The sequence below is a fragment of the Microchirus variegatus genome, assembly GCF_963457635.1.
Source record: "Microchirus variegatus genome assembly, chromosome: 5".
Lineage (NCBI taxonomy): Eukaryota > Metazoa > Chordata > Actinopteri > Pleuronectiformes > Soleidae > Microchirus > Microchirus variegatus.
Window position 1 is genome coordinate 24,156,825 of NC_139806.1, and position 26,563 is coordinate 24,183,387.

Below are 26,563 nucleotides of genomic sequence, written 5' to 3' on the forward strand. Positions count from 1 at the left end.
CCCTCCTTCTGAAAGACCTGTGGTTGCCAGGTAGATTGATAATCCAATCCTGCATGAACCAAAAGCCAGATCTGTGAGGAATTATATTTAAACCACAACATATACAGGCTCCAAATTAAAATGTCAACTGTGGATTAACTGTCCATACCATTGTTTTAATAGGTAGTTAATTTGACATTTAATTTAACATTCACTTGACATGTCATGGTAGTTTTATGACTTATTACAATACCTAGCCCCTTTAAATGCACAGCGTGGACACCAGAGTGCAATGCGGACGCAGAGATCTCAGATCAAACAAGAATAGTTTATTTTAACAAAAGCAAAGTCTTACTCTTGGTCAGGCAATAAATCTAAATCATGGTCAGGCGAGATGGTCGAGATGGCGCAGATTAGGGAATCCAAAAGGGGAACGTGAGGTGCACGATGAGGAAACACGTGATGAACAGCAGGTGTAGACATTCACAGAATCAACGAGACCAGACAGGACAGATGTGCAGACAGGAAGACAGGAAACCCTTCACCAAAATAAAACCACGCAGACTTAACACTTTAAACACCCTTATTTTATATTTTTAGTCATCACTTAAGCCTTATTAAACATTTGATGAGAGACAGAATATAAACGGAACCTGGTGTCCAGAGGCGAATAGTGACACGTCATTCATTCAGAAATTAAAAATAATCATTATAGGGTCGATATATTTGATTAGTTGAAGCAAAAGGGCTGTTTACAAACGTGTTAGCAGCTTGCTATTGCTGTCAAGTTCAAATCTGACAGCGAAACAAAATGGTTTCAAAGTAAAAGTCACTTTTAAAGCACAAATGTGACGATGGTGCTGGAGGAGAAGTCCGTTAATCGTCTATTTCTCTGCTAATCTGGCAAAAAATCTATCATATAAATGATCGTTAAGTGTAAATAAAAGTAAAAAATATTTCTAGAAAGTGAAAAACTATGGAACATAACAAGTAATGTTCACTTCACATAATATTTCTCTCCCTGTCACAACAGTTGGATTTAATTCACTCGCGTTGGTGTTCAGTAGTAGTCGTTGACTGAAGTATAAACAGAGTTATCAGTTGTTTCGCGAGCACACAGCCATTTTATACATTTACGAGCACGAGTGAGAAAACGCCGAACCACAAGTGCATCGCGCTCGACGGAGGCGCAGCAGCTTTGGAGCGGTAGACAACTCTGCCGTCCAGAGGCTGCGTTGGTCTGAAGATGTCGGTCATGGGCTGGCCCGTCCAGAATTTACACTGCTTCACCACGGAGTCCAGCTGGTGAGGAGACGAGAGGTCAACCAAAACGGGTCAAAAGGTCAAATCCAACAGTTATTTTCCCTGAGATTCAAAGTGTGTGGTTTTTTGTGTCATCACTTACCGAGTGTTAACTCAGTACTGTATGTAAGTAAAGCTGTAGTGCGTAACTTGGAAATGGAAATGTTGACACTGGATACTTAGACATAAACTGTCACAATATTGCTATACTGTATTATCTGCTATACTAGGTCAGAAAAAAGAATAATATACATAATTTAAAGGTGCCATATGTAAGAATGTGGCCAAAAACGGTTACAACATTCAAATTCAAAATACCGAGGTCTTTTAGGTTTCGTTTTCTGACATAACTGGCAACCCGTGGTTGCTCGGCAGCTGAGACTCTACTGACTGCAATGATTGGTAGACGGCGGTAGGTGGCGCCACATGCCAAAACATGATTTCAAAACATAAACATGATTTGCAGTTTGCAAAAGATTTTTTTAATGCAAATATTTTGTCTGTACTGTTGTTGTTGGTGAGTTCAGTTTGTTATATGAACATTATTCCTGAGTCTCTGTGACACATTAGGAGGATTTTATGACCAGTTGCTTTAGAGTTATTACATAATGCACCTTTAAATTCTTTGTTTTAGTCAATATATGTATTTCTAAATCTATGTAATGTAAAATTTGCAGCCCACACTTTGGGAATCAATGGTCTATCACATGACTCGTTCTCTCAATCTTTGTGTCTCTGTATATTTATGTTTGGAGCTCATGTTACGCGGCAATATTCCCATGCTGCACACAAGATGCCATTTGTTTGTCGAGACGAGCAGAGCTGAGCTCGTAAACTGAGACGACCTCAAAGGAGACTGACTGAAAACACAAAGAAGTGCCCAGAACCCTTCTACAGTCGGGTCTGATAGTATTGCTTGACATAAATAATGTTACATCCTTCCTGTTCACAAAGACCCAAACAAACAAAGGCAGAATAACAACTCCAAAAATCAACAAAGGTTACATAGTGCAGCTTTAACCTCTGCGGCTGCTCATACTCGCTCACCTGTCGACTGCTGATGGACAGCGTCCTGTGAAACACGGTCCAGGCGACGGCCTGCTCACATCCTGGTGTTGTCATGGAGCCCACGTAGCGATAGTACATGTGAAGGTCCTTGGAGGGCGGAATAATGTCGCTGAGTCTGAAGTTTGGGATCACCGAGCTGCTGCCTTAACACACAAAAAGAAGTGTGAAGTGTCAAACTGTTCTGTTCTCCAGGTCATCATCAAAGTTCATCATGTCACGTTTTCCTCATACCGTTGTTTTGCACTCGGCCCAAAGCGCTGATTATTGCGTCCAGGTGAGGATGGTCGTCTGTTGTTTCCTGTGAGGACGCCGTCAGTGTTAGGACACAAGTGTAATGTTGTTATGAAGTTATTAAGAACGCAAAGTACCTCAAACAGGAAGGCGAGCAGAGCGATTCCTGCCATGTCATGTTCCGCCTCTGCCAGAGAACCATACGGCTCTTTAATGTGGACGATGTGCAACTTGAAAAAGAGAGGAGAGGGTTAGAATGAAGTCCACGCAGACTAGACTGGAATTAAAAAACATGGATTTGGCTCAAATGAGGCAAGAAAAGTGGTGACAGTTAGATGTTAGACTCTCAGATACTCAGATCATTTAAACCATTGGTTCCTGTTACCAAGGAATACTCATAAATAATTATGATAACCATTTTTATCATAACTGAGAAGCAAAATCGTAGATAAGCAGTCACTACACTGTAAAAAGAAAAAGTTGAAAAAAACTGTAATCAATTTTTGAGTTCACAGCCCACAAAACATCTCAAAATATTTTGTTAGACAAACTTGTAAGTTAGAGTTGTGCCAACTCAAAATTTTGTTTCAAACTAATTTTGTTAAGATAATTTAAAAATTAAATAAAAAAAATTAATTTTGAATTTTGATATGGCACAACTTACAAGGTTGTATAACAAAATAATATTAGTTGATGGAACTTAAAAAAAATATATATATATATTTTGTTGGGCTGTAAACTAAATAGTTGCCTTGAAATGTTGAAACTTTTTTTTAGTGTATCAGTTGTATGTCAATTTAAAAGTGGCACATTAAGTTTTATAAAATATAAATTAATAAATGATCCAAATTTACAATAAATTTAAAATAATAATTGTTGAAGTTCCCCCCAAATTCCAATGGTTGCCGTGGCTGCGTCCTTTTGAACCTGCCAAATTCAAAATGGCCGACTTCCTGTTGAGTTGAACTCATGGTCCCAGTTTTTTGTCCGTTGTCCTAATGGGTTCCACCTTTGGGGGCGCTACTGAGCCATTTTGCACCACTTTTACATATGTATTTTTCCAATTTTTGTCTGTTTTCCTCAACATTTGGTGCTGCCTCCAGACTGATGTACTGTGCTGTACCTCCATGGGGAATCTCTCTCCATCGACGGTGTGCTCCGAGCCCGGTCTCCCGTTCCCTCCCCAGTGGAAGTGGAACTGTGCGGCTCTGTAGTGACCGGGCAGAGCTCCTCCGGTCAGTCGCACTGACTGTGGCAGAGCAAAGTGAGCTGTGGGGAAGAAAGAATGTCTGTATTTATGCAGGTGATGTGTGTGTTTTGGAACAATAGTGTAAAAAAAGTGCCTGCTCATCCGGAAGTTTATGGAACTTCTGGAGAGGAACTTGCAGCACTGGCTTGTTGCTGAAAGGTCTCCAAATCTCAAACAAATACTGTCTCAGGAGATTATAGGACGGATCAACATGAAAGTCCACCATAAAATTGTCCTTTTTGTGAGACAAACGGCAACTAAAGACTCACATACCTAATGTAGAGACGCACGATATTTGACTTTTTACTGGTATCTGATATAGTTCACTCTTAGAAATAAAAGTGCTAAGCAGAACCATATAAGGTTCTTCGGCTTGTCCTCATAGGAGAACCCTTTTTGGTTCCACCTGGAACCCTTTTGGAGGGTTCCACCAAGAACCCTTTTAAAACCCTTTATTCAGGAAAGGGGTTTTAAAGGGTTCTCTGAATCAAAATGGAACCATTAGTGTTACCAAGAACCCTTGAAAAACCCTTTGGAAATGGTTCCAGGTAGAACCTCAGCCTTTGTAGAAGGACCATTTTGGAACCCTTATTTCTAAGAGTGTACTTGGGATCTACTAATATCAGTCATTTATATCTTTTGTACGGGTTAGGGTTAGTTGAATGGGATTTTACTGTTTTACTTTTATGATTTTATGCTTTAAACCTTCTCGCTCTACCTTTAATTCTGCAAAGCACTTTTCGCAACCCTAGTTGCTTTTAAACGTGCTCTAGAAATAAAGTGGACTTGACTTTTTTTCTTTCCGATCCACTGTCCAGTATCTTTTCTGCATATATACAGTAGTATCGACTAGTCCCTACTTCACTGGCTTTACAACACAGATGTTACAACATCTGGAAGAAACCAAAACTGAAACAAAAGGTCTGACGACGCGATGTCTCCTTGTTACCTGAATGCCCTTTGTTTTCCACTGTGATGTTGTGGACATTGGTGTGACCGATGAAGTCGAAGGGCGGCAAGGCGCTGTTGACGTGCACTTTGTTGGTCACAATGTTAATGGGAGACTGACGTAATCCTCCACAGCTGGGGAACTGAGCGGCCCAATGGTTCGGGTCTAGAGGACACGAAACAGCAGCATCAACATCATCAAATTTCAGAGTCTGCTGACTATGATATGAAGAATATGTTCCCCTGCAACTGAGAGAACAGGTCAAATCACTCTCGTCCCTCTGGGCAATAAAGCATTGTCACTGTATACCACGCTATAAGAGGCAGGAAGAGAGAATTGATGATAACGATAAAAATTAGTGGTAAAAGATGAAAAGGACGTGTAACTTAATATCATATATTTCCATGTACACTTTTTCACACAGAACATTTGCCAAGGAGCAGTTTTTCCACATCTCTTTGTTGCCTGACTTCCCAAAGCAATCTTGTAGAAACCAAGGGGATAGATTCAGAGCAGCACCCCCTAATGGTCACATGCAGCATTACAAAAACAACCAATAGTAAAACTCCAAAAAGGCAACAAAATAATCTAGGACTGGGTCTAATGTCATACTTGTACCACTCTGCACAAAAAGTGTTTTTTTAAATAAACTATAAAAAAAATATTATATGTAATTATATTGTACTTTCATTTGGCTGATTTGTTTTCACTTACATCTGACTTAATTATTGATATCAAATACTAATATTAATATTAATATTTATGTTGTTATGTTAGTATATATATACATATACAGTATATATATACTAACTGCATCCAACCTCTAACTCCAACTTCAGGCGACTTTCCTGTGTAGACTGTTCCTCATCTGTCCTACATAAACTTTTAAAATGGCATCTTTTGCTGGGTTTTTGTGACACAATACTTACCTTGCATCTGGCAAATACTCCGTATTACAAAATAAATAAATAAACTGAGCATTTACAGAATAAAAAAACAGCAAACTCACTCTAAAAACCACTTAAAAGTGACTCATTTTAAAAACAAAAAGTCCAAACTAAATAATGTGGTCTTACCTCTGCATGTGTCATCACAGGAGTACTGGCTCTGGTAACACCACTGAGCTGGACACAAAAACACATTCAATTCAATTCAATGTATTTGTATAGCACCAAAATCACAACATACATTATTTCAAGGCACTGTACAGAGTAAGGCAAAAAACTGTTGAGCAAACACTGAGGATCAGTGGAGAGAAGAAGAAAAACGAGGAAATCTCTGACAGAACAAGATGCAAAGATGTACAGCCGACATCTGCCTAGACCGATTGTGGTGAAAGGAAAGAAGACAGAAGAAAGAGACCAGGAGCAGAAATACAACAATTGTATCAAGTTATAAGTTTAGACAAGACAGTTAATGAATCTGTTATGAACTATCAACGACATGTTCATGCGTATTTTGCATTAGTGGTTTTCGGTATCGGAAGAATTCCAACAGTTTCTGAAATCTCAGAAGCTGCAAGTTAAAGCCAACGTGTGGTTATTACGGTAATTTTACTTGTGCTGTTGTAAGAAGCTGGAGAATAAGTGTCTTTGAGAGTTGAACACCTGTACATAGGTTCCATTGTTTGGCCTGTTTTTGGACCTTTAGACAAAGACATTTAAATTGTTTATGCACCATTTTAACATGCAGTAAATTGTAAATAACTGCCAGATATTGAAAGTTATTCTGAAAAATGGGCAAAAGCACTTACTCACAGGACACTTTGTGGTTAAAATAAGGACATTTTGAGGCTTCAGTGTTAAAGGGTTCAATGGAGAGAAGTCATTTCCGCCTGCATGACCAATAAAGGACTCATTTATTTATTTATTGAGTACAATAATGTCATTTATACAAGCAACAATACACTGATATCAACTTGAATAATTTCACAGATGCAATAACTTCAGACTCAGTGTCAAACAAACAGTTTATAATAATCTGCATTAATTGCTCTCACGCTCACGCTCCATTAACCACAAACTCAGCTGACGCGTCTGTGTCGAGCAGCTGAACTTTGAGAAGTCACACGTACATAATCCAGGATAATGATTAATTCTCACATTACCGGTTTATTTAGTTGCTCTTTTGTTTTGGGTCAAATACACAAAAAGTTTTTCAAGAAATTAATGGTGCTTCACAGTCACAAGACTTTGACTTTGTGAGAGCGTTGAACTTTTTACCCAAACACTGAGACAATATTATTATTAATAAGTTTGAACTTGAAACCACAGCGATGACAATATATCTCACTGTCATCCCTATGCTTATAATATTCTTATAAGAAGTGCTTATAACAAGAAGTATTAATAAAGATTCATTACCACATATGCTACATAAATATTGTTGATGACAGGCCAATAAACTGCTAACAGGTTTCTATCAAGAGCCTAATATGGATATATTTATGTTTATACACGTCTTGTAATAGATTGTTATTAATGAAATAATTAATTAATCAATTATTGTTAATAAATAAACATTATTATTGTTTGTGACAGGAAAAGACAGTTTCTAATAAGAGCCTTTAAGTTATGGACATATTTATGTTCAGAAACATTTTATATGGTCTTGACATTAAGACTTATTAAGTCTTATTGGATTTGTAGACATTTAATCTAGGATTATAAGGTATATACAACTTGATATGTTTCTAGAGTTTATAAGGTTAATTTCCACTTTTGCAACCTAGTTATTGTTTATCATAATGTGTTAATGAAGAATTTGCACTTATGAAAGCTAATTATAGCTAATAAACATCTTATATGGTCTTGTTATTAACACATATTACTGTATGTCTTATTATTTAATCCTGGATTATGAGGTATATGCAACTTGATATGTTTCTAGTAAGTGCTTATAAGGTTGCTAATAAGAAATATTAAGGGTTAATGAAGATGAATTACCATGTATGCAAATAAATTGTTTGCACATTTCTAATAAGTGCCCTAAATAGTGCAATAATAAACATGTTTAATTTTGTTTGTCTGTATTTACACTAATATGGATATCCCACAAGGTCTTGTTATCTACGGAGGACAAAACCTGAGGTAATAATAAATAAATAAATGAATAAATAAATAAAGGAATAAATAAATAAACATATATAGGAAAACATAAACAAATAAATGCATAAATAAATAAATACAGGAATAAATGCATAAATAAATAAATGCATCAATAAATAAATAAATGCATTAATAAATAAATAAATGCATTAATAAATAAATAAATGCATTAATAAATACATAAATAAATGCTTAACATTTATTTATACATTTCTGTGCACCTACATTTATTTATTTAATTATTCCTGTATTTATTTATTTATGCATTTATTTATTTATTATTACGTCACGTTTCCTCCATAGTTAAAACTTGCTAAGTCATATTAATGTGACTAAAATAAATAAATAAATCCAGGATTATAAGGTATATAAAACTTGACATTTCTAGTGAGTGCTTCTAAGGTGGCGAGTAAGAAATAGCCAGTGTTCATGAAGATTAATTACTACTTATGCAACCTTAATATTGCTAATACACATCTTATGGTTATTTGACAGGACAATAAACTGGTAAAAAAGTGTCTAATATAACCATGTTTATTTGTGTATGTCCTTATTAACACTTAAAAAGACATATTTATGTTTAAAAACATTGTATATAAAGTCTTATTATTAACTCTTGTTAAGTCTTATTAAGGTAATACAAATGAATCTAGAATTATATATAAAACTTGACACGTCTTGAGGAAGTTATAAAGTTTTCTAAGTGTTCATGATATCATATCATATATATGTATACAAGTCACAATAAACTGAATAAAAATTGAAAAAAAAACAATGTAATGTGGATTATTTCAAATGAACAGTGAATAAAACCTTTATTCATGTCGTGGACTGTTTCCACGCTGCAGGTGCTGATCAAGTCATTTATCTGTGCTCGTGCATTGTTTCGCAGATGTGAGTGAAACTCCGGTGTCCGACTGCGTGGTGGGAATGAAAAGGTGCTGCAGAGAAACCATTTAGCTAATATAGGAGCACAGATTAACCCCGCTGACTCCCACAATGCCGTTCTTTGAAAGCAGACAGCAGTTCTCACCAGCGGAGAACAATGCACACCTGGCTCATTCACCTGTGTCCAAACCCAAAAGACACGTCACTGGAAATCCAAACAGCTTTACTTGGTTTTCCTTATTTTCCCTTAAATTTGAGTGCTTTTTTGTTGTTGTTGTTGTTGTGATGAGTCAGCATCTCAGAGGATCAACAACAACAAGAAAATAATCTGTAAAAACAATGTATTTGAAAATTGAACTTTACTTTATTTGTATATCTAGCAACTTCTACTTTGACTCCACTACATTTCCTCCTTACTATCTTTCTTACTCGTTACTACAAAATAAAATTAGAAGAATTGTTCTGGTAAGATACTTTTACTCAAGTATCCCTTTAAGGTACTTTTAGTTCCTTTTAGTAGTGTTGGTGTTGGATGGAATTTAAATTGTTTAAAGCACCTTTTGGGGTTCAAAAGAATGTTAATGTAAATATAAAGTAATTACAGCTTACAATGCAAATTGTAAGTGTATTGGCATGTCTTTGTTAAATGATCTCACTTTATGCTTACTTTTTATATGAATATGTAATCGTTTATGTCCATTTTCAAGAAAAAACCCCATTATTAATTAAAATTATTTTAATCTGGATAAAATCAAGATTTCCTGAGAAATTAAAGAGTCTGATGAAATGGTAATGAAAATAATGCTTGTTTATAGCTCTATCATTGAAGTCTTGTTATTTAATACGTACAATTCTCCACTCTCCAATCTTCAGTATAATGTAATTAAAGGAGCTGCAACAAATTGATGTTAAGGATTAACTAAAAATCAGGATTTATAAAGTCAAACTGTCACGGTAACAGATTTGGCTGCAGATGTGTGAACATGATAAAATAAGGCAAAACCTTAGTATATAGTTTTTATACTGTATGTGTTCTATGTGTGTGTGTGTGTGTGTGTGTGTGTGTGCGTGTCCTACCTGTGGACTGAGAGAAGAGTGACAGCAGAGTCAGGAGGTAGAGACAAAAACCCATGATCAGGACCAGCACAAAGACCAGAGAAGATCCCGATGGACTAAATTCCAGCCGGTTCATGTTCACATACTGACTCTGTGCAGGGTTTGAAGGTGGGAGGGAAATGTGTGTGTGTGTGTGTGTGTGTGAGGTCCAGGTATTAGTCATGTTGCGGGGACCTGAATCTCTTTATACGATCACATTATGGGGACTTGTCTTCGTTATAGGGACAAAAACATCCACATCATGACAATTATCACGTTTTCAAGGTGAAGACATGTTAGGGTCAAGGTTAAGCTTAAGGTTAAGAACTTCCAGTAAATGCCAAAAAAAAAAGATAAGAAAAAGGGATAAAGGTGTCTTTGAGCAAAATGTCCTCACGTGACAGGTGTGTGTACATGTACGTGTGAAGACTGACACCTGGTGTATAAACCGGGGTACTGCATATTTACAGATCATATGGAATCAGCTTATAACTCAGTGATCAGTGATTATAAATATAATCTCACACACTTTCATTGATAAAGAGGTTTTGGAACAGCTGCACATGTGAAAACACAAGGTTTTTCAGGCACTAGAGGGCGCTGCAGAGTCTCTTTATATATACATAAAGTGCTAATATGAGAAATATACAGCTTATGTACTACAATGTACCTCATGTATTTTCTATACCAGTGGGTCCCAAACGTTTTAAAGAAACATGAAATTATATTAAGATGAAGCGAAAGATAAGGTGACTCTAATTATTACTATTTTGACCTATGAGTATTTCACAAACTGCTAATCCACCTGGATTAGAGGAGAAAATATCCAGTTTAACGGGCGAAAAAAAAGTATGATCGAGAGATTAAAGTAACTCATAACAACCAGGTGGAAGAACACACCAGGTGTCACTTAATTCATCGTCATGTGTACCTAATAAAATGGCAGGTAAATATATAATCAATAGCAAAAAAAAACAATACGACAACAACATCAGGCACCTTTGTCCAATAATTCTTTATAAATGCATATTTACTGTATTATATAACTATTGTGACTTGAATTCCATGAAGAGTTTAGTGTGAGAACATGTAGCAACTATTTAACACGTGATTAAAAGTAATTCCTTACGTACATTAAATGCTTAAGATACATGAAATAAAAATGTCCTTCATAAACAAGTCTTTTTTTCTCAGTCGTCACATAATGAAACAAAACCACTGGACAGAAATGATCAAAGTGCCTTCAAGTTCCCATCATTGAAATGGAATGGACTCAAAATAAAATACTACAGGTGGACTCTTATATTAAAACAATATGATAAAAATCACAAGTTAATCAAAGTTCACTTTTTGTTCTATGAGAACTGATGTTGTAAATTCACAGTACAATTAAGACGGGACTCTTCCTTTCTTACTTCATTTTTGAAAAAAAACCCTCTGTATTGTAATATATTTTCTAAATAAACAAACACACAAACCTGATCGTAAAAGATTTAAAAAAATTAGCAGAGATTTAAGCGCTTCAGGATAAAAGAATCACTTCCTGACACTTGTGATGCTGAATTATCTATGGTATTAAGGCAACACCTAACATATTCCAGTGGTGCTTGGAATATTAGGTTAGCTTCTTCCTCTCTGGTCCAACAGGGGTCGAAACGACTTAGTTTGTCATCCAGTAAGAAGCAGGATGATTTCAAAGGAGATATTTCTGGAAAATAAACAAAGTAAACGTCATATTTTTGCCTGGTGGTGGTGCTATAGAGCGGTGTGTTGCCGTGGGTGATGGGGAATGTATGTTAGTTGCAGAGTGCAGTGGTGGAAGACATGTGACTAATGTCTTTTAGACAGGACCAAAAAAAACCAAACAACTAAAAGTAATAACCACATAAAACGAGGACAGTTTGGACATTTTCCTCAAGGTCTGTCACTTTCCCATGTATTTATGGGTTGAAACTAGAATCAGGTATAGATTTGGTTAAAGGATAGGTGACTACACTCTTAGAAATAAAAGTTCTAAGTCGACCATATAAGGTTCTTCGGCTTGTCCTCATAGGAGAACCCTTTTTTTTATTAAGGTTCTACCTGGAACCCTTTTGGAGGGTTCCACCAAGAACCCTTTTAAAACCCTTTATTCAGGAAAGGGGTTTTAAAGGGTTCTCTGGATCAAAATGGTTCTTACTGGAACCATTAGTGTTACCAAGAACCCTTGAAAAACTCTTTCTTCGGGAAAGGGTTTTTCAGAAGCAAATGGTAGAACCTCAGCCCTTTTGGAGCCCTTATTTCTAAGAGTGTAGTTAAGGTTAGTTATTAATGTATTAGTCCATCTACCTGCAGTTTTGCAGACATGTCAATGTAATACAAATTAATTTAAAACTATTTCCCTAGTTTATTAGAATAAGGGCATTTTTCAATAGAAAACAATATGGGACCATGAAGGTCATGGGACCTCCTCAACTCACCTGCAGCACAACAGCAGCCACTACACCCAGGAGGGCTAAGAGCATCATCCGCCCAATCCAGCCCAGGTCCAGCGTCTTCAAAATGAAGAAGCGCGCTCTGCCGAGCTTCTTGGCCGTGTGAGGCGGATACCGCATGCTGTTGACGCCTTCCATGTTCAGCTTTTTGATGAGGCAGCCGCGCTTGTGGCTCAGCTGGTCGAAGGAGAACTTACCGTGGTAGCAACCCATACCACTGTACCCTGTCGATCACAAATAGACAGTGAGGTGAAGTGAAGTTTCTCAAAATTTGTGCAAAAGCTGCCAGAGAAGTTAAACTAGAGGTTACTGAAGTTCATTTGACCACAAAGCCCAAACTGTCTGATGTCAGTGTTTTCTTGAACACACCAATACAACTATAAGCCAACTTACTTCCCTTTTGCAGGCCCTTCCTATATCATATTTGTTGTACCATTTCTGTGACAAGTCGGTGCTGTGTGAACTCACCCACGCCTCCAAAAGGCAGACTGCTGACAGAGAAGTGCACAAGACAATCATTGGCCAGCAGTCCTCCACTGGAGGTTTCTTCCTCTATTCTCTTTATCACCTGCACAGAGATAATGACGTTATACCCACAAACTTTAATGTAGAATCTGGATGTATGTCTGCACACGTGTCTGTTTAGTATTTACATACCTTATCATCTGAAGAGAAGACGTACAAGGCCAGGGGTTTCTCTCCCTTATTGATAAACTTTATTGCTTCATCCAGGCCGCTGACAGACACGATGGGACACAGAGGTCCAAATATCTCCTCCTGCATGACCTTCGCCTCTGGCTTCACGTCACACAAAACAGTGGGAGCTACATATAAACAACAGAGGAACAAAATGTGTTGTTCATGTTCTAAAATTGCGTTCTATAGTTTTTGTATGTGGTTGACACGTGTGTTACCGATGTAGCAGTCTGACTCATCAGAGCCGCCTCCTACGGCCACGGTGCTGTCGTCTATCATGGCCATTATTCTCTTGAAGTGGCGCTGGTTGATGATGCGTCCATAGTCGGTGCAGGTCTTTGGGTCGTCTGTGTAGAACTCCTGCCAGAGGAAACCATGCAATATAATATTACATAAAGAATGGTTAGTAGCCAGAATCAACGGTCTTTGGAATTAATGGTGAGATGTAGTGATCATTACTGTGTCACTCTATACAAGCTGAACAAAATGAATACTAACATGTATGACTTGTTGTGCTCAAACTGTGCTCAGAGCACCCTCTGCTGGACAACTTGGGAATGACTGCAAAGAGTCTGTTGTGCTTTTAGGCTGTATAGTTTAAACTTGAACTGAGGTTCTGATCAGTCAATTCAACATTTCTAGAATCGATGACTAGTTGACTATCAAAAGTGGATAAGGCGTAAGATATCTTTAGATTAGTTAGTGGATTAGACATATCGCAACCCTCATTATTATTATAGCGTTTTCAGGTCTCCAGTACCTTAATGGCCTTCTTGATCTCTTCAATGACCTTCTCCTGGATGCTGGGCTCACAAAGGATGTAATCAGGTGCGATGCAAGTCTGACCGCAGTTACTGTACTTTCCCCAGGTGATACGCCTGCAGTGACAAAGTAAACAAAGAAGTGTCAGGGAGAAACAGCTTCAGAACTGGAGAATATTGATTTTTTAAACTATTCTAACCTGCACGCTATGCTGATGTCACAGTTCTTGTCGATGTAGCAGGGGCTCTTTCCACCAAGTTCCAGAGTCACAGGTGTCAGGTGTTTGGAGGCAGCCTCCATGATCAGTTTGCCGACCATACTGTTTCCGGTGTAGAAAATGTGATCGAAGCGCTGGCGCAGCAGCTCCTGGGTCTCTGATACTCCTCCAGTTACTACCGAGTAAAGCTCCTGACATGCAGGGCAGAAACAAAAAGTCCAATAAGGTAGAAGTTAGAAGTTAAAAACATTCAAATCATTGGGTGATGTCATGCTGGGTTGCCATTTAATAGCCCATTGCCTCAAACAGAGTGGTCTATAAAAACAGAAACAAAGCCTGTTTAAAAATAATGTCACAACTCAATAAATAACAATAGTCTTATGTTGTTGGACTTCTAGCTCGTTGTTCATTAAATAATGAAAAAGAATATCCTCCACTAAAATGAATTGTTATGGTGCTGTGTTATGCTGATGACACGATGTAATCCAGCCTTACTTTGTCAATATACATGGACAGCAGTTCCTCCATGAGCTTTGCAGTGTGAACACAGAGCTCAGATGGCTTAATTACAGCTGCATTACCTGCACAGGAAAACAACAAATGTGACACAAATCGCACACTCAATAGATTTGATAGAACAATCTTTACGGTCTATCTCAATTTACCTCAGAAATGTGTCAAAAATATCTCTTTAAAGGATACATTAGAAAAAGAGAAACCACAGTGTTTATAAAATGTTGGAAAAGAAATCAAATGTTTCAAATTAAGCATTAATCTCCTTAAGTTCTTGCATCGGTTGTTCTTCTGGTGAAAAACAGATTGTTTTCCAATGTGTCGATTGCTGCTTCTATTTTATATCTTATTTTCAACTTTGTCCAGAGTTACACTGCATTTTATTGATTTGAATACACCTTCTTACCATGTAACCTGAAAATACCATCAGTAAACTAAACCTAAAATGTGTTTATAGTCATTCTATGATGCCTGTATTGAGACTGCACTGCCAATATATCAACAGAAAGGACTTATGCTCTACTAAGCAGACATTGGCATTCATGTAATATATGATGACACAATGGCGCAAAGGATAAAGTCCATGTTTTGCAAACACTCGGTGGCTGAGTGACTGGACTCGACAATCCTCCAGCTGCCAATGTTTGTGACAAATTAGTTTATATTCAAATGAAATACAAATTTACCCTGTAGGCGGAGCAGCTCTTGCAGTGCTGTGATCTAAAACGATCACAGGCGAGCAACAAACTAAAAAGAATAAACTTTATTTTGATATATACTGAACCTTTTTTATTTTGGCATTGATTAAAAAAAATACTAATATACACTGTTATCGAATTACTGCCCAGCCCTACATGAAAGAGGGCAGATTTTTTATTTACTCCATCTACGCTTATCTTGTTGCTCATGACTGTGTATGAAGTTCACAGAATGACTTTTGGCCCACACTAATCAGACACAGGTTAGGAAATGTCAGGACACAAAAAGCAAACTGTGGTTATGATAATAACACTCCTTGCTACAAAAATGCTAACAAACTACACCTGTGGTGGTGCCACCTTCACCTAGTGTGATTACGGGGGGAAATGTCAATGAGATCAGATAGAATTGTAAACTGAGATTGTTATGCCTCTCTCACACGCTACAATACCTGCAGCGATGGCTCCAACGAGTGGCTGGATGGTGACAGCCCATGGGTAGTTCCAGGATCCGATGACCAGCACCACACCCAGTGGCTCCGGCTTGATGTAGACAGTGTCTGAGATAGTCACAAGGGTCTTCTCCACGGCTCGAGGGGCGGCCCACTCCTTCAGCTTCTTGATGGCCAGGTTGATCTCCCCCTCTAGACCCAGGGTCTCATACAGCTGGGACCCTACATCACTCTGAGGGTGAAAGCAACATTTATTTTTAAACACACACATTTTGTAAATTCTGTCATTGGGCTCTCTCAATCAAATCAGAGGACCTAGTTTGATTACATTGAAAGCAGCATGTGGGATCATGGGAATTGTTGTTCTGGGGTTAGGGTTAGCCTCCAAAATTCTCCCGGTAAAGCTTGAGCGCTCCGGCATTGAGTGATCCATTACAAATACACACAATAAAATGTTCCTTGCAATTACATTTATGTTTTTACTGAATGAATGTATGGACGAATTAATATATTTTGTTTGTGTTGGGAGTTTCCTTTTCAATATATAAATGATTCTGCAGCAGAGACATTAGAGTTTTTATCACACTGAAACATTATGATAGACAGTTGAGAATGACTTGCTCCTGAGTTGTATCCTCGATATACCATAGCTACTTACAACCAGATAATGATGACTTTAGAATCAATACTCACCCTGTTGAGATCTTTCTTGAGGGCATCCGATATCTCGTTCTGTCTCTCAGTGAATAACCTCTTCAGGTTCTTCAGCTGGCGGATGCGATGGTCTAAACATTTGGACCTGCCTGTTTCAAAGGCTTTTCTGACACGTGCTACTGCCTGCTGCTCCCTGGACATCCTGGCTGAAAAATTAAAAGGAAAACAGAATGATTTTACTGCCCTGTTCTATTACACTCTCAACTCTATCTGTGACAGAAACACTAAACCTGGTTATAAGTTGCACTTAAGTGATAAAGAAGCTTTCTGGATAATTCCAATTTTTCCCAGAAGATGCTCCAACTCAGCCAGAGCACAAAAACAAACACACCTCAATAATACAAATTTAATGGCAAGTACGCAAGGTTAATCCATATTTTCTACTGTATTATTAATGGTGATGACTGTGGGGATGACAAACGAACATGGGCTGTATGTTTATAGGGATATAAGACACTTTCCTGCATGTGATTATAGCCTCTGTATATACGTTTCCATATCGTAATGGAAGGGTACTAAGGGTTAATAATCCATTCAAAGCACTATAATTTTTTGGGAGAAACAATGGAATATTTGCTGTTTTTCAGTGTGTAATTAGGGTTTGGGCAGAAATAATTCAACATTCTGCTCTGAGATGCTGCAATGGGCAGCACTGTATAAACTAATCATTAAATAAAAAGAACTGCAAGATTAACCGTGCTTCTACGTATATAGTTGTTTATAACACTAATATTTCCAATTAATTATACTTCTGTTTGTATTTTCTGTTCGTGTGTCACTTTGGATCTGTCCAGGCACCAGGATGAAGGGACTGAAGTGACTTCAAGTTCGATTTAAGAATTGATTTTACCATTAAAAAAGTTTTACTGACTAAGCAGGATTTTATTTTAATTATGATTTAATTATAAAACTAACGGCTCCTGTCGCTGACACTCCTTGTAGGAGTTTTCCTCACAGTATTGACTGTTTAAGTGAAGGAAAACTCAAACACTAATGTTACTGCTTTAATAAGAAGTGTATTAGTGTTGAATAGAATGACCTTCCTACTGTTGTTGTTCTGTGCTGCTTTTTGACAAGAAAAAGAAAATGTGTTGTAAAAGGAAACCATGATAATTACAAGGTCACAGAGATCAAGGCTGCAACTAACTATTATTATTTCATGATCGATTAATCCAGCGATTATTTTTCTCGATTAATCGACTACTTGTTAGATTAAAAAACAACAACAACAAACACAAAAACAATAACACTCACATCGATAATCAAAATAGTTGACGATTATTTAATTAATGATCAATAATCGAATAACTGTGGCAGCCTTAACCGATACAGATATGATCTAGTATTGCACTTTAAACACACACACACGCACACGCACGCACACACACACTGCACAGTCTTCGAGTAAACGTGTACTTATTGCACCGTCCTTAAACCTTTACTACTCTTAAGTTATCATACAATATCTAATTAGTTTCTTAAACGTGTTAATGTATGTTATTAACGGTCTATTCACTTTTTTTTTCTATTACACATTCAGTTAATCGTAATCCGCGTAGCTCCGGACTCACACGGCTCCGCTCGTCGCAGTTAGACTTTGACGTCAAAAACAGTACAGAGACGAAAGCAGTTATTTTTTTTAAAAATGTGTTTAAATCCTACCTGCTTTATTTTCAGATAAGGTTAATGCCTGGAGGTGTTGACGCTTTGACGTCTCAGCGAAGCAGCTAGCAAAGGAGCAGGACGATGTCACTTTAGCCCAGAGGAGAAAAACGGTTTCTTCCTCTCCGTTAGACCACGCCCACAGAGGGGCGGGGCCAAATCACAGGCCACTGAGGCATTAATATGCATTATGGGAAACTAGGATAGAACCAGGTACCAGTCTTGTATAAAGTACTTTATTAAAGGGATACTATTGAGTAAAAGTACAAGTATCTAACCAGAAAATTGGTATAAGTTAAAGTCACTTACTTTAGTAAAAGTCTAGTGAAAAGCAGCTCATCAACTCTTCTTCTTCTTCTTCTTCTGTTTTTATTTGGTAGTAACAAAGATAGTTATAGGATTTTCATTTTGGATATGTAGCAGAGTAAAAGTACACAATCTATTTAGGAAATGTATTGGAGTAAAAACAGTGAATAGAAGTAAAAGTTGCTCGAAATATACACAACAAAGTAAAGTACAGATACGTGACGTTTGCAATGAAGTACAGCAAGTATTTGTACTTTGCAACCGCTTTACTTAGAAGCGTATTGAATAGAAGCAGTCGACACTTTGGAGACAGATCTGCAAGATCACCAACAAAAACCTGTTTTCACTGAGCTGCAGTGAGTTTAAATGAACTTCCTATTGTTGTTGTCTGTGCTGCTCTTTGACTGGAACTATGTGCTGTAAAAGGACACCGTGATCATTCAGAAATATCATTTCCCACCCAATGGTGTGAGCAGAACCACCTTCACTGGGATTGGATCCTGTGAATATGTATTATATACTCACTTCCACATTATTTTTAATGTGTTTTTGTGTTGTGGACTGTAGTGGTCTTGCCTTTGCAGTAAGAAGACCCGTGGGTTCGGAACTCTGCGTGTAGTTTGCCTGTTCTCCCCTTGTGTGCATGGCTTTTTCTCCAGGTTCTCTGGTTACCTCCTACATGCAGATTTGAGGATTAGGCAAATTGGACGCTCTAAATTGACCGTAGGCGTGAAAGTGAATGGTTGTTTGTCTCTATGGCCCTGTGATGGACTGGCATTTTGCCCTATGTCAACTGAGACCGTTATGTGGAGGGTAAAGAGGCAGAAGATGAGTGCGTGGAGGACATTTTTGTGTAAACAATAGAGCAGTTGGTCATGTATTGATTGGCATGACGTCATGGGAAAGTGAGGCATGTTGGGAGGTGTATTTAAAAATACAAACGTGTATAAATTTGTATAAATTCTTCATAGCATCTCTGCATGCCTGCTTTCTCCTCCAAAGTCAATCGAGCCAACCACTCGCACCAACGTGTCATATCATAGGGCCGTTTACAGCCTCCTGAACCATAATATCCATTTATTTTATCACATCCTCTTCTTTCCCTGAAGAATCTGACGCACTTTCATCCGCAGCCAAACTGGAATCACACTCATCTTCGATTTTTCAGACAGCACAGTACACACAAGCGAGGAGTAACCCCATCGCCTTGGCCATGCAGGCCCACGGACAAGGCCCACAAATCTCTCGGGTCGACAGGAAATGTGGACGCAGTTTCCACATCTAACAGCGAGCCGAGGAATGGTGTTTGTGTATTGCAAAGAAAGGGGGGGGGGGGGGGGGGGGCGAGGATGTCGGTGAGGTAGAGGCAGGCAGAGCGTCATTCACACCTGAGTGTCGATCCTGATGCCTCAGAGAGGAGTGTGGACACAGAAGAGCAGCGTTTCTCTGTGTGCACACCTGTGTTTGGGAAGCATATACTGCAGCATTCACATCCACAGAGGACACTTCTTGAATTGTGTGCATTTTTTTATGGCGCAGTTCGGAATATTAAGTCTGAGACCGGAGGTGAGATATGTGTTAAGTTGGTCCATTTGGGATCGGAACTTTGACATGATAAAGAAAAACATTGTCATGCCATCATAAGAAATTACATCTATTGTTTTTATGTGCAGGGTGATAACCTCTGAAAACTAAATTACTCAGGTTTAACTCAGACTAAGTTAACCCCAGAGGCGATTCTAGAGTCTGTAGGGGCCCTAAGCAAAAATTCCTAGGGGGCCCTTCCGACTAGTGTTCATCACCATTATGTTACAAATAATCTGACACCAATGAAAAATATATGCATATACATTTTGTTGTTTTTCAAAATGAATGAAATAACATGGAAAACCCTTGTCATTAAAAAGTATGTGAAAATATAAATGTAAAGAACAATAAAATACTGCAAATAGCTTTTAAATAACTATATAAACTTAGTAAAAAATACATTAGACTGTAAAGAACCCACATTATAAAACAATATAAATATATAGAACAATGAAATACTGTGAATAACTGAAAAAAAACATATAAACTGAGTAAAAAATATATGCATTACACATATGTAATGCAAATAATAAAGCGCCTCTGGTTAACCCTTAGAACACAGAGCATTTTGGATGCTTTTTTCCATTACTATGTTTAAACGTACAGTACATGTACAGAGGGTATAAGAATATGCAATACAGAGTGTCTTATATTCTTCTTTTCAGCACAACCGAGGCAATCTATTTTGTTGACTTCTGCACAATTATTGCTACTTTACATCACTCCTAAGAACTTGATATAAAATGAATCATAACTTTGACTCAACAACACATTAGAAGTTAAATAAAACCTTGTTTTTTAACCCATTAAGGTATGCACCAAGAAAAAAGCAAAAACATTACTTTATAAACATTATTTTATTTTATTTACTTATGATAACAATAACGTGAAATTGGACCCTACAGTATTTCAGATACATGCCTCTACCAAACGGTTGAGACGTCTGTTCATAATTAACCTGGTTTGCATAATTCATAAAGTAGTGAGTAGTGAGTTCAGTTTGATGCATTTTTCAATGAGATATAGTTACTTAAAGTTTTAAGTTTAAAATTATAAGTCATATAAGTATTATGTATTCATGTTTCAAAGTTTATGGGGCCTAACCAGTGAAGTTGTCTCCTAATGAGGTTTCTCTGGTACGTCCATGTTGGCTTCAGTTTCCAGACCAAGGACTATGAAGGACAGCAGTACGTCTCGACATGTCACTGTGGAGAAAAAAAAACGGAAGTGAAGTAAAAAAAACAACGTCTTCAGTGAGATATTTGGACCTCTGCTTCCCATCGTGCCGGTCAGCCGCCTGGATGAAGCGATAAAGCTTATCAATAAGAGAGAGAGAAAACCTCTGGCCCTGTAACTTCTGTACAGACACAGATAGACACGTGTGCAGAAGCAGAGCCGTACATTTACACATTCTGCACTCAAGCTTGTGGGCATGACATCATTGAAGGTGATAAAAAGAATGGTGGACGAGACCTCCTTGTTTACAGAAATGGTACAACAAATATGAGCTAAGAAAGGGCCAATGTGCCCTTGGGCAATAATACACTTAATCCCATGTTGCTCCTGATGCACTATGTGAATGATGGATATGAAATATGTTTGACAGAAAAATTGCTGTGTGAATGGTTGAATGTGTTGTAAAAAAACAAAAAAACATAATATATATAATTATAAAGGTATTATTACAATGTGTTGGTGCAGCTACTGGAGGTTTATAACTGCCCAGTGCTACCACCTAGTGGTTAAACTGTACTCCTTCATGTATATTTACTAATAACTCAAATAATAACATTAATAAAAATATATGATTTTTTACTTGATGAGTTCCATATTTATTAAACTGCCCAGTGCTGCCACCTAGTGGTTAAACTTCACTTCTCATGCCTCCACAGCAACAAAAGCTTATATATGTTATATTATTGTACAAAAAAATAATAAAATCATAACATTAATATATGCACGCGTTTACTTTATGAGTTGCATGACTGCAGGTTTTTTGAGGTTGACGAAGCTCATGTCTGGATTGACATGAAGTCACGCTGGAATCATGTGACCCAGTTTCGACTGTTCATCTCATTTTTGGTATCGACATATTGTTGTTGTTGTTATTGTTGTCGTTGTTGTCCTGCGTGTAAAGTCATGTGACGGTGAGCGGCGGCGTCATTGTCCGGCTGAGTGGCAGCGAATGTGGAACACTTCACGTTATTGTCTCACCCGGAAAACGTTCGCATCACGTGCTTTTCTCGTGACCACGGCCAGATTGGTCATATACAGACTCATTAACTCATTAACTGCCTGAATTAGTTTTTAAAAAGTAGAAAGAAGGGATTTTCATAAATTGCAAAGAGGAAGAAGGTATTCCACAATCACATGTAATATAGACAGAATAATAATAATAATAATAATAATAATAATAATAATAATAATAAAAATAACAATGATAAAATAATAATGACAATAATAATAATAATTGTTATTTTAATTATAATAATAAAAATAATAATAATAAAAAGTGTATGTTTGAGAATGGAGAAGGGGAAGCATTATGTAAGTTTATTCTTCAAACAACTCCTTTTCAGACATGTTAAACTGTATTTTGTATGTTTTATTTTTTGTTATTTTTTCTTTTCTTTTCATTACTTCTTTCACATGTACGAAATAAACTAAACTAAACAAAAAATATATCGTTCTTACCATCTAAAAAGTCACAATTTATAGTCAAATAACCCCTTTTTATATTGTTTCTCCTCAGATACTTTAATTTTACTAGATAGATAGATAGATAGATAGATAGATAGATAGATAGATAGATAGATAGATAGATAGATAGATAGATAGATAGATAGATAGATGTTGGCATTGTATCTAAATGATGTCATAATCTGGCATATAATAAACCAACTAACTAAGTAAATTAAATAAGTTAATAATAAATACATATTTTTGCCAGATCTCTGGTCCTGTGTAATGTTAGGATATTTAAATGCCTCCTCTGTGCGTCTGGCACTACAGAGCCGGCTGACCGCTTATGCCTTGGACTGTGCGCCATCCGGTGTTTTGAAGTCTCGATCGGTGGAAGCGCAAACGACACGGAAGGAGGGGGAAAAAAAGTAGCCCGATTTGTCACCTCGACACATTCACATTATTGTACCTGGCCTGGATCCTCACACTCCCACAGCTCCTTCAATACACGTCCACTAAACACACACACGGTGCGTGTTTCCCCCTCTGATGCGCACCAGGAGGCGCGGAGCTGTAGCAGAGGAGAGGATGTTTCACAGACTGATGTCATTGTTGCTTTTACCTGCAGCCATGTCATCTGTCCAAATGTGCTAGAATCAGGCCGGAAGAAGAGGGAAAAGCAATTCTTAGACTTAGATATATTTCTGCATTTTTATTTATTTCATTTCATTATCTTATCGGGTTTAAATCCACATTTGAATATACTTAACCATGAATTTGTGTCAAAGCATTAGTGCATGTCATGCACCACATAGGTGCCACTGCTGCAGTGATCCAGTTACATCACATGACCCACAAAACAGACTTTTCATCAAGTTCTCACTGTGCATCATTTGTTTTAAGTATTACATTAAACAATAAAAAAGGGTAATAGTGTAGTGTATATCAGCCATTGTCCAGTCTGGTGGAAGTTGGCACAGTACGTTTATATCCAACAAATTGTCATTTTTGCATCCTTCTATTTGCCCCACAAGCTTATTAATGACATAACTTTAACCATTGCATGGATTATATTTATTCTAAGGTGTTAAAATGCACAATTTATTATTATTATGATTATTATTATTATTATTATTATAAGTTGAGTGACCTGGAAGAGTTGCGCGTAAAGACAAGCCTCGCCTTAGTGAAATGGGTTCATTATTGTGTCTCGTGAGGATCACACAGACACCCATTAGCCGGACAGCCATTAACAGGTGAACAGCACTTCAAAGGCACGCGCATGGGTGCGGCACAGGGTGGGGGGGTCGGCGGGGGTGAAGGGTGATGGTCGTTTTTTTTGTCTGTCAGAAGTATAAAAACCTCCAGGGTCAACTGTGTAGTCACCAGTGCCGAGGAGACACAGCCGAGGAAACACACTCTGCGTTTCTTAGTCTTTGACCTCTTTTGGATAAAATGGCATTCGGTTTGGATTTGAACGTTTCTGAGATGGACACGATTTACTCGGGACATTACTGGCCCAGTGCGCGCTTGGATTTAAACAACAGGGACGATTACGCACAGGAGGCCAACAATGGTGAGTGTTTCTGAAGCCATTTTTTAAAAATTATTATTACCTATTTACCTATTTCTAAGCTTCTAAATGGCACAAATGTAACATGTTGTCCTCTCCCTGCAGTGCATCATGAGGCTACGACGCATCGGACGAGCTCGGACACTCACCGCCGCAGGAAGCGCACGACTTTCAGCAAAGTGCAAGTGAGTGAGCTGGAGCGAGCCTTCTCTGTCACACACTACCCGGACATCAGGATGAAGGAGGCTCTCGCCTCCCTGACTGGGCTGCCAGAGTCTAAAATCCAGGTATGTGAAGCGCAACAGACTCCCATATGTGTGCGTCATGGCCTCCAAGATTAGGACGCGGATAGGGATTTGGAGGAGGATGAGGATAAGATGGAGGAAAACAGTGAGCGTTTCTGATGAAGACTTCCTTATACTGAATTAATATTGATACTGATGTATAGTATTTGTGAGGATTTTACAATGCATGACTTATGGCTATATATATTAAACCCCAACAGTTCAAGAACTGATTGTCATTTTCATGTTGGTTATTATGATTTCAGGTCTTATAGGTAAAAAAAATGACATTGCAAACATTATTAAACAATATTTAAGGAGAAATATAGACATTTTAAATAGATCTGCAGTTTGGTACACACTTATTATGAAGGAATTCTTTGCCAAGTTAAATATTTTCTCATGAAATGTGAACAGGATGTAAGTGTTAATAACCTGCATGCCGACACGGTGGGAAACTGGCATCCCTGGCAGAGTTTTGCATCCTCTGAGTGCCTTCTTTTTGGATAATGATTCACTTTTGTCCCCAAATTAACCTCTATTCTTGTTCTTTTCAACAGGTCTGGTTTCAAAACCGACGGGCACGGTATTTCAAGAGCAAGAAACCAAGCAGAGAGGTTTCCAAAGGTTCTGCAGAGCACCATCAGTTCAACTACACTCATGCTCTCAGTCCATCACAGCCGCCGGTGCCTCAGGATTTCTCTCCAAGTCTACCTTCTCCACCTGGTTATCCTGCACCAAGTCTACCTCAGTCCACCCGGCTCTCATCCATCCTGGAGAGTCAGGTCAGGCCTGAGCCCACTCATACATCCCCCGTTTCATCCTGCTGGAATGGACAAGACCTCGTTCCCCAGGACTTTGACTACCAAACCCCAGACTTTACCAGTTACTGCCAGGATGTGTTTCCACTCAGTGAATGGGAGTTCACAGAGGACTTTGAGGCTTTCATCGGGGATGCATGTGAATCCCTGCAGCCTGTGGGAAGCCGCTGTGCTGCAGTGGACGATCTATCACCCGTCTACAGTCAGCTGGACCAGCAGCAGGTCTTGTCCAGCCCTGATGACCTGTGTGACCTGAGTCTCCAGGACCTGGGCGACTTCAACCTGTCTGATTTGGACATTTCTGCGACCATGATTGATTATATTTTGGGTTGAACATTCCAAAGAAAAGGATTGCAATGTAAATAGGTTTAGCTATAATCAGATTTGTTATATTTTTTATTTATAAGGCAGGATGTTAATATATATACAACAATTCAGAGATTTACATTGTGTAGTGTTGGTTACACAGCAAATGCAAATAAAAATATTATTCTAAAACTGTGGTTTTTCCTCTGATTATTATTATTATTTTCCTTCACATTTTTGGGGGAGTTGAACATGCACGAGAACTCATAACTCTTTGCCTAACATTCAGGAATCCAAATATGGAGTATATTATAATACAATTTTGCCTGCTATTTATTGAAACTGAATGGAGATAGACACATGTCCTCATATACCTTGATCTGGCAGTGCGAGGACCACGGAAGAACAGATGTTATTAACATATTGTCGTCTATTATACAGCTAATGCAAATACAAACATGTTATTCAGTATTTGTTTTCCCTTTTTTGACCCAAGCACATTGACAGTTGCTGTTCAAAGGTGTTTATATTCCTATTATTATTATTTTTTTTCTTATTATTATTATTATTATTTCCTCCTTCTGCCTAAACTATCATATTTTGGGGGGCTTGAATACAGGAAAAATCAGGAAACTTTGCCCCCTCTGCATACTGTCTTTTACATAACAAATGCAAAGAATATTGTTAACTATTTTTCATTGCTCATCATAATATTTATATATGTATTTATATTTAAAGCCTGAACACATGAACAAGTACAAAGACTTTATGACTTGTCTCTCAGATTAGTCTTTTTTCCAAATAACTTCATTTTTTAAGGCATGAACATGCACAAAAACTCATCAAAACTTTGCTCAAAATGTAGATATAAATTTTACCCGTCATTTATATTACACGTTAGCCATTGAAAATAAATAAAAACAACCTGCTAAACTGCACCCGCTTTCT

At 37.8% G+C, this 26,563-nt stretch overlaps 3 protein-coding genes across 3 annotated transcripts; 1 reads left to right on the forward strand and 2 right to left on the reverse strand.

Annotated features, from left to right (window-relative positions):
* Window positions 1-1,104: 1,104 nt before the first annotated feature.
* ca4c (carbonic anhydrase IV c) lies at window positions 1,105-9,905 on the reverse strand (the record flags this gene model as incomplete). Its single annotated transcript, XM_083889637.1, has 8 exons — window positions 1,105-1,281; window positions 2,329-2,492; window positions 2,581-2,647; window positions 2,718-2,810; window positions 3,704-3,849; window positions 4,779-4,943; window positions 5,855-5,902; window positions 9,851-9,905. 8 exons carry the CDS (start codon window positions 9,903-9,905, stop codon window positions 1,105-1,107), a joined length of 915 nt encoding a protein of 304 aa, XP_083745763.1.
* Window positions 9,906-11,010: 1,105 nt separating this feature from the next.
* Window positions 11,011-18,095, reverse strand: aldh3a2b (aldehyde dehydrogenase 3 family, member A2b). Its single transcript, XM_083888996.1, has 11 exons — window positions 18,057-18,095; window positions 16,374-16,540; window positions 15,681-15,912; window positions 14,513-14,598; window positions 14,000-14,208; window positions 13,799-13,916; window positions 13,257-13,398; window positions 13,000-13,166; window positions 12,811-12,910; window positions 12,328-12,566; window positions 11,011-11,576 (listed from the first exon to the last, which is right to left on the reverse strand). Exons 2-11 carry the CDS (start codon window positions 16,533-16,535, stop codon window positions 11,562-11,564), a joined length of 1,470 nt encoding a protein of 489 aa, XP_083745122.1. The 5' UTR covers window positions 16,536-16,540; window positions 18,057-18,095; the 3' UTR covers window positions 11,011-11,561.
* Window positions 18,096-24,086: 5,991 nt separating this feature from the next.
* Window positions 24,087-25,642, forward strand: LOC310927343 (uncharacterized protein; the record flags this gene model as incomplete). Its single annotated transcript, XM_083889638.1, has 3 exons — window positions 24,087-24,207; window positions 24,310-24,491; window positions 25,049-25,642. 3 exons carry the CDS (start codon window positions 24,087-24,089, stop codon window positions 25,640-25,642), a joined length of 897 nt encoding a protein of 298 aa, XP_083745764.1.
* Window positions 25,643-26,563: the final 921 nt, after the last annotated feature.

Coding starts and splice junctions, on each gene's coding strand:
- aldh3a2b (XM_083888996.1), bottom strand. CDS start 16,535: ATGTCCAGGGAGCAGCAGGCAGTAGCACGTGTCAGAAAAGCCTTTGAA. Junction 14,599..15,680: donor CGTTGGAGCCATCGCTGCAG/GTATTGTAGCGT, acceptor TTTCCTGTGCAG/GTAATGCAGCTGTAATTAAG. Junction 12,567..12,810: donor TCTGCCTTTTGGAGGCGTGG/GTGAGTTCACAC, acceptor TGTGATCGACAG/GGTACAGTGGTATGGGTTGC.